We start from the raw sequence: 8214 nt of genomic DNA on the forward strand, positions 1-8214 counted from the left end.
CCATGAACTCAACCTTTATCTGGGGAAGGGCAGGGCAGATACTGGGTCAGGAGGACCCAAGGCCCCAAACTGGGGAGAGTGTTAAGGGGGCCCCGGCCATTCCAGGTCGCCTGTTCTGCCAGGGCCAAGGGGAGAAGCCCAGTGGGTGGTACCACGCTAGTATCCCAGGTGTCCAGCTTCACCTGGACAGTCCCAGTGCACACCTGTGGTCCTAGTGTAATTATTAATAGTGGCCCTTTTCACTCTCAAAGTGTCCCTGTTTGGACAATGAAATATGTGCTCGTCCTGAGAATGGGAGGGGTGCAAGAGGGTGTGAGAGGTGGGCAGGGTCCACGATGGCCGGGGCGGGGGGTCCCGGGCAGAGACCTGAATGGGATCCTCAGGCAGGATTGGGAGTGTGGAGAGAGGGATGGGCTGTCACCACGTAGATCCCCTAGAACTGTCAGACTATACCACCTCCCTGAAGGGGCAGCCAGTGTGGAGGCCAAGGGCACAGACTGGAACCGACAGCCTAGGTTCCAGTCATAGCTTCTGTGACCCTGAGCTACCTCCTCACTTCCTGTGCCTCAGTTTCCCTATCTGAGTGTGGCTAATGAGGGTACCTACCTTGGGTCCTTACTGAGGATTAGATGAGTTAACATTTGTGACGGGCTTAGCACGGTGCCTGGCACAGTCAGGCTGTGAGGATTTGTTAAAATAAGATGTAGTCACTGTTGTAGTGGCTCAGGGGAAAGCACAGACACGGTGTAAGTTGGCCGGGCATCTGCAGGGGCTCCCCACACCTTCCTGGGGCATGGATGGAAAATGAGACTAGTGGGGAGGGGGTCACCAGTGGAATGGGCTCCCCTGAGGAGTACGGATGAATGGAGTCAGGGTCTGCGGTGGGAAGGCTGCTTCCTCCACTGGGCCCGGGTCACCAAGCTGGTGATTTGGAGGGAGGGAGGCAAGGAAAGGGGTGTCTAGTTTGTGGGAAGAGAATGAATACTTAACAGATCCCTAAACCTTCCAGCCAGGGTGAGACCTGGAGCTCCCTGCACTTGACTCAAAGTGCCATTGAGGAGCTACCCCTGGGACTCCACTGGTGGGCGGCGGAGCAGATGCCAGGGTCCGCAGTGGCGTCCGTAGGGACACGTGTCCAGAGCAAAGGTCCCAGGACACCCGAGTTTATCCCCTAGAGAGAGGAGACCCAGAGCCGGGCTGGAGGAGGGTCCCTCTTAGGAAGGTGAGGGGGCAGGGCAGGTGCCGGTCTCCCCTCCGCCACCCCCCTGCTGTCCACAGGATGGAGTCATAGAGTCAGGTGCTCTCCACCTCCAGTGTGTGAGAGGAGCCCGGGGCTCAGGGCCAGGATCCAGCCCCAGCCCGCCACTCGGACCTGCGCTCTTTCTCTGCTCTGGGCTGCTCCAGCGGCAGGTGCTGCCAGCGAGGGCTTCAGTGTACAGCTCCGAGCAGCGGGGCTGGAGCTGGGACACTTTCCCCTGCCGTCCTCCACCTCTGCCACTTCCTCCCCAACACCCATGGGGTGGGGGGTCGGAGGGCCCCAGGGGGAGCCTCTCAGACTCCCTGCTAGCCCATCCCCCAGGTAGCAGCCAGAGGCGCAGGAACAGAAGCTCTTTCAGCTCAGCTTTATGGACTTAAGATCGACACAGGCCCACACCCTGCCGTGCCAGGGCCAGTGGGCAGATGAGGGGGGCAGCTCCCTGCATGGACCCTGGCGGTGACCACCGGAGCAGCCTCCCATGTGCCAGGCCCTGTGGGGACAGCCGGGGCTCTGAGAGGGGAAGCCCCATTCCTGAAGTCCCTGGCCACCCCACCTAGTGCCCCCGCGCTACACAGACTCGGAGTCTAGCCCCGGCTCTGCCTCCATCTCGGGTTCCGAGGGCCCAGTCCCTGGGCTCGGCACCGCCAGGGCTTCGAGGCCACCGGGCTCCTCGGCGCTGGTAGGCAGGGGCTCAGAGTCCACTTCGGCCTCAGCATCCTCCGTGTCGCTGGCCCCGCCCTTGGTGCCTGGGCTGGGCGTGGCGTCCTGAGAGCGGCGCAGGCAACACTTGGTGGCGACAGCCATGAAGACCCCGGCCAGGGCCACCTCAGAGCCTGCCAGGTAGAAGATGATCTCGTAGTTCTTCAGCGCGTCCACCAGGCGGCCTGCGGGGAGGGCGGATGGGGAGGTGAGGGCCTGCGGGGGAGCCCACCCTTCACACCCACACCGTCAGATAAGGGCAGTGCTCTTGGTGGAGCTCACGGGTAACACACACACACACACACACACACACACACACACACACACACACACACACGGAGACCAGTCTTTGTTCCCATTTTACAGATGCAAAAATCCATGAGGATTCTGCCATTTGAGATCTTAAAACTGTCACTTCACCTCCCTGGACCTCAATTTCTTAAGTGATATGGGGCCTTTGGTGAGGCAGCACTTCACAGTTTACAAGGGACCTCCTGTCCTCGGGATTCCAGCCCCACATGTACCCTGGGACTTGCCCAGCTGGGGGTATTTGACCTGGGAGTGGGGACAGCACTGGGCTTAGCCCTGCTCTCCTGGGGGCCCCCAACTCTTGTTCTTTCCACTCAACCTCCTTGGTCTTCAGGAGCCTGGCTCAGCTCTCCCCGCAACCCCCAGGCCTCCCCCCCTCCCAGGAGGCCCCGTGTACCCAGGACTGAACTATCATTAGCATGGGGGCTGGGGACAGGGCTTGTAGAACTCTTGTTTCCTTCTGTGTATTTTCCAAGTTTTCTATCACAGGTACGTTACTTTCATACTCGGCAAAATCTTTTAATTGCAAATATTTCCCCTAAAGTGTGGTTCCTCAGTGGGCTCCCCCCTCTCTCGGAGGCATCCTTGTGGCTGTCCACACCAGGCTGTGACCTCTCAGTCTGTATCTCTGAGGCCTTGGGGAGGTTCCCTGGAGTCCTCCAAGCCAGCTGCCCGCCTGAGCCCCTCTGAGCAGTACCCCAAACTTGCCTTCCTGACCCCTGCCCAGCCAGCCAGTCCTGCCCCTTCCACACACAGCCCTGTGGTGTCCCTCACCTTCTTCTCACCCCACGTGCCTTCTCTGCCTATTAGATCCACCCCAGGGTCACCCAAGAAAATGGAAGATGGGTCCCTGAGCCTCTGGCTGGTTTTATAGCTTTTGGTGGTTGGGTTTGGGGGCTGCTCACACAGAGGTTCAGGTTCAGTGCAATTCCCACTGCACTGAAGTGGAAATTCAAGGTCAGGTGAGGTGACAAAGCTTGACGGCACTCAGCTAGCCCAGCCCTGGAAGAATGGGCAGCTCACCTCATCTCGGGTGCAGCCTGGGCCCTAGCAAAGGCGGCCCCCATCTTTGCTCCATCCTACAGCCTGACCTCAGCTCTCTCCTGCTCACAGGCAAGCTTCCTGCTGTTTCAGGGATAACTTGACAACCCAGCAAGACCCTAATGTCCCCCACCCCCACCTTTCTGATCCTAGCTCCTGCCTTACTTGTATAGGAACAGTGTCCCCCAAACACTCCCTGTGCCCTCTCCTGGGGGGTCCTGCCCTGCCCTGTGAGACTGCCTTTATGCCAGCCCCTGCAGGAAGCCTTCCCCTACCACCTTGTCATGAGGATTTCCTATGATGTGTAGAGCACCCAGCAGGCGGTGTGCACGGTGGAAGCCTCCCGTGCCCGCCTCTCTGTGAGCGTAATGAGCCCTCCCACTCTGCTCCTGGTTCCCCAAGGACTCTCCCTACTCCAGTCACCCTTAGAAGCTGGGGACACTAAAGCACTCAGATACAGTGTTTCAAAGGTATGGGCACTGAGCACTGGGCAGGGCCCCGCTCTGATTCTGGGACTGCAACCTGTACTGGGCCTCTGTTGGCACCGCCTGGAGGGGAGGGAGGCTAACTGGCCATGGTAAGGGGAGTCTACCCCACCGGGCTGTCTCTCCCCCCTCCCCACCCACCATGGGTCCCTTCCCCTCTCTCATCCCTGGACGTTCCATCTGGGATAGGGAGGGGCTTCCCTTGGGCTTAGGGGCACTAGGCCGCGTCACCCTCTCCTCCTGTGGCGCGCACCGGCAGAGGGCGGTCCGATGAGCACAGCCACAGCCTCGAGGAGTAGCACTAGGCCCAGCGCACTGGGGAATCGGGCCGCACCCACAGCCGCCATGAGCACCTCGAACTGCAGGGCGCCCACCATGCCGTAGGAGAGGCCGAAGGCGACGCAGAAGGAGACAAGGGCGCCGTAGGTGCGCGCGCGCGCGCTGCTCAGGTCCGTGAGCCCGTTGGCCATCAGGGCCAGGCTGAAGAGGTAGGCGACATGCGGCCGCAGGCGCGCCAGGCCGGCCAGGGCGCCGCACGCCGGCCGCGCCACGATGTCTACGAAGCCCACGATGGAGAGCAGGAAGGCAGCCTCGGAGTCAGGCACGCCCGCGTCCTTGGCGTAGTTCACCAACAGGATGGCGGGCACGAAGAGCCCGAGCGCCATCAGGAACTTGGTGACGGCGTACACCGCGAAGGCGCGGTCGGTGCACACGGTCACGTCCAGCAGGCGCCGGCGGGTCCGGCCACCAGAGGGCGCCTCGCGCAAGCGCAGTCCCGCACTGTCCGCCTCCGCCTCCCCGGGAGCGTCGCCCGCGCTGTTCCTGCGCGGCCGCGGCCCGGGTGGCGGCCGCATGACGGCGCCGCACGCGCAGCAATGCAGCAGGAGGCCGCCGAGCAGCAGGAAGCCGCCGCGCCAGCCGAAGTGCTCGAGCAGCTGCTGGCCGAGCGGCGACAGCGCCGACAGGAACACGGGGCTGCCGGCCGCCGCCAGCCCGTTGGCCAGAGGCCGCCGCCGCTCGAAATACAACCCCAGCATGATGAGCGACGGCTGGAAGTTGAGGGCCAGGCCCAGGCCTGTGGGCAAGGCGGTGCTGTGGCGGGCTCCCCGAGGGTGCCCCCACCCCAGGCCCCGGCGGGAGGGAGGGGCGAGGTCCCGACAGGGTGTGCAGACCCCGGGGTGGGGGGTGGGAACGGGGCCGAAGGATGAGGACCGCCCCTCGTGGGGAAACTGAGGACAGGAGGTCTTGCAGCAAGGGCTGCTGACCCCCACCTGCACCCCGACCCCCACGAGGAGGAGAACAGTGGGCGCCCTCACCTGTGAGCACCCCAGCTGTCAGGTATAGCTCCAGGAGGCGCGTGGCAAAGGATGCTAGGACCATGCCGGCCGAGGCCAACAGTCCACCCACCAGCATCACCGGGCGACAGCCAAAGCGGGTCACGAGGATGCTGGACACTGGGCCTGTGGGCAGGGCAGGATCACCAATCAGGCTGGACCCCTCTGTGGCAGACACTCCAGGCTTTGTACCTCCCAGCCTTGAAAGACGGCTTGAAGGAATGAGGTCACCCCCGGTTCATAGAGGGCAGTGTTGTGGCCAAGGTCACTAGCTTGGCTGGGACAGACCAAAGAGAGCCATATGGGGGGATGCAGGGGAGGAGCCTCTATACTGGTCCCCAGCCCTCCTGAGAACACGGAACATAAAGCAGAAGGGGCGGACCCCATTCGCTTTATTAGCTTCACAGCTGGAATCACAGCTTGAGCCGCCTTCCTCCCCAGGCTTCCCCCATCCCTCTCCTCCACCCCTCCACGCTGCCTGGCCAGGATATCTCCAGCATCTCCCCCACTCCACAGGTGGTTAGAGCTTTGGGACTGGGAATCTTAATTAGATCTTAGTTTTCCCACCTGTAACACAGGCGGGTGTGGGTCTTTTGACAGAAATGGAGGGGCCCTTCCAGGTGGCCAAGCTTGACAGGTCAGCCACCTGGGTGCGGGCTCCACCTCTGGCCGCTGCCACCCTCCTGCCCTCTGCTCCCCTCTCCGGTGCTAATGTTTCCACAGGAAGGAAGGGGTTTCCATGCCCACCCCGAGGGGCCTGGGGGAAGATGCTCAAGGGGTCGGGTGTCTCCTGGTCCCTGATCCCGATTCTCAATCCTGGGCCTGGGGGAGGGGGGAGGGATCCGCGAGGGGGCGCTGACCTGTCCCGTAGAGCATGGCGAGCATGATGGAGGATACCCAGGCCGTGTCGCTGTAGCCCGCGCCGAAGTCGCGCATAAGCGCCCGGAAGAAGACGCTCACGGCCTTGGGGAAGCCATAGGCGAAACCGGTGACCACGAAGCAGGCGCCCAGCACGGCCCAGCCCCAGCCGCCGTCTGGGGGGCCAGGGCCCCGCCGGGGGCCTCTAGTGCCCATCGTCACCGCCTCTGCTGGAGGAGAGGGGACAAGAGGAAGCGGCGAGGATCTGTAGCCCAGGCAAGAAAGGGGGATGGAGACCCCGGTGTGGGAAAACTGAGGCACAGGGCTACCCACGGGAGCCCTGCTCGGGGAATGGAGCCAGGAGGGGAAACCGAGGTAGGACCTCACCCCGAATCTCCCCTCCTCCAAGGGGCGTGAAGGATGAGGGGTGGGTAATAGAGTCGTTCCCACCTGAGTCTTAACTTCAGGAAGACTCCCTCTGGAGGATACTCCTTGCCCCTCAGGACCTAGTAGTGTCAGGAGAGGGGGTTCGGATGAGTGGGAAAGCCGACAGCCAGTGTGTGACCGGAGGCATGTGTGGGCACCGGCAATGTCCCCAGGGTGTACATGTGAGGGTCTCAGGGCAACGGAACAAACAAGGAGTGGGGTGGAGGGGGAGACAAGTGCCGGTGGCAAAATGGGTGGAGTTCGTTTTCCTCCTTGGCCTTGATTTTTGGTACCTGGTTTTTCTCAGTGATCAGGAATGTCTATTGTCATTTAGAAAATTATGAAAGGAAAACCAAAACATGTTGTAACAATGTTAGCCTCGTCCCAGAAGCCAAGGGAGCTGAGTTCCAATTCATCCCAGCTTAGCCATGGATTTGCTCCGTGACTTGGGCAGCTCCCCTCCCCTTGCTGAGCCTCAGTTTTCCCACCTGTAAGGTGGGTGACTGAACACCCCAGACCAGCTGGGGATCTTGGTGTGGGGAGGGTCAGATCTCTGGCTCCACTGGACAGATGCAGACCTTTGAGGGGGCACTGGGAGAGAGACCCTCTGCCCTCCAAACCCTTAGCAGCCCCCAACACCTCCACATTTCCAGAGCTCCACCCAGGGGTTCACACAGCACCCCTATTGCCCCCATAACAGACCAGGAGGGGGGCCTCACAGGCAGGATAGACCAGCCCACAGCTGGAGCCTCCCTCCCTCCTGCAACTCCTCTGCGCTGGGGTCTCCCGCCTGGCCTTGGGCAATGCCAAGGGCCCCGTGGGACTCTGCCCCTGCCCCACCAGGACCAAGTTCTGGCTTGGTCACCACAGCTGCAGCCACCTGAGGACCAGGACAACAGGTGGTCCCTGACAGCCGTCGCTGCACACTTACCTGAGCCGTCCCGTGGGTTTGGGTGTCCAGCCTCGCATCTCCTGAGGCCTGCGGGGAGGGGCCGCCCCACTGGCTCCCCTGTGAAAGCCTAGCCCGATGGGGGCCGCAGCTGAAGACTCCCAGGCTTCCCGCAGATCAGCCACTCAACAGCTCGCTCCCCCAAGCCTGGGGCTTAGTGTTCCCCACCCCCATCCCCTCTAAGAGGCTTTCCGCTGGGAGGGGAGAAGGGCCAGGCAGCCACCGCAGCACAGGGCCAGGCTGGGCCGCGTGGTGGGGGCCCCCGTCCCAGGCCCATCCAGGGAGAGCTAGAGATAGGGGGGCCCCTTCACCGCCTGGAGTTTCGGGCAGAGAACACAGAGAGCCCTGCCCTGGGGGGTCCGAGTGGTACAAAGGGCACAGCCCTGCCCTGGAGAGACCCCACCAGCCCTAATCACCTCAACTCCTCGCCCGCCCTCCGCCCCCAGGCCACATTCCAGGAGGGGCCTCCATGGCTTTCCCCTGGATAAGGCTAATCCAAGCCAGAGCCTGGGACTGAGGGGGTGGGGATGGGCCGGAACAAAGGGTGCTGTGTCCCAGGGCACCCGAGGGTGACTTGCTGATGGTCCCAGGCCTCAACTACTGCCATCCGTCCGGCTCTAGGGAACCCACAGCAGAAATGAGCCTGGGCCAGAGAGGGGGGGATCTAGCTTGCAGGAGTTAGGCCAGACCTAAAGACTTAACTTAAAATGAGGGATGTGAAGGGCTGGGAGGGAGTGAGGCCTCCCAGGGAACTGCCAGTGACATTTAGAACCTTCTGGACTCCCTTCTCAGTGGGAGGTCTCCATCCCCACCCTGTCCCACCCTGTACCCCAAGTCAGACTCCACCAGTCCCGC

The 8214-nt window shown here is 62.2% G+C and overlaps 1 protein-coding gene across 2 annotated transcripts; it reads right to left on the reverse strand.

Annotated features, from left to right (window-relative positions):
- Nucleotides 1–1610: 1610 nt before the first annotated feature.
- On the reverse strand, nt 1611–7094 carry SLC16A8 (solute carrier family 16 member 8). 2 transcript variants are annotated; one of them, XM_067698048.1, is made up of 4 exons: nt 5987–7094; nt 5109–5252; nt 4046–4867; nt 1611–2142 (listed from the first exon to the last, which is right to left on the reverse strand). In XM_067698048.1, exons 1-4 carry the CDS (start codon nt 6198–6200, stop codon nt 1826–1828), a joined length of 1497 nt encoding a protein of 498 aa, XP_067554149.1. In that variant the 5' UTR covers nt 6201–7094; the 3' UTR covers nt 1611–1825. The 2 variants fall into 2 exon arrangements, with proteins under 2 accessions (XP_067554149.1, XP_067554151.1); XM_067698050.1 differs by lacking the exons at nt 5109–5252; nt 5987–7094 and having other exon boundaries at nt 4146–4250.
- Between the last annotated feature and the right edge of the window lie 1120 nt (nt 7095–8214).

This window comes from Pseudorca crassidens, chromosome 11, assembly GCF_039906515.1.
Source record: "Pseudorca crassidens isolate mPseCra1 chromosome 11, mPseCra1.hap1, whole genome shotgun sequence".
NCBI classification, from domain to species: Eukaryota; Metazoa; Chordata; class Mammalia; order Artiodactyla; family Delphinidae; genus Pseudorca; species Pseudorca crassidens.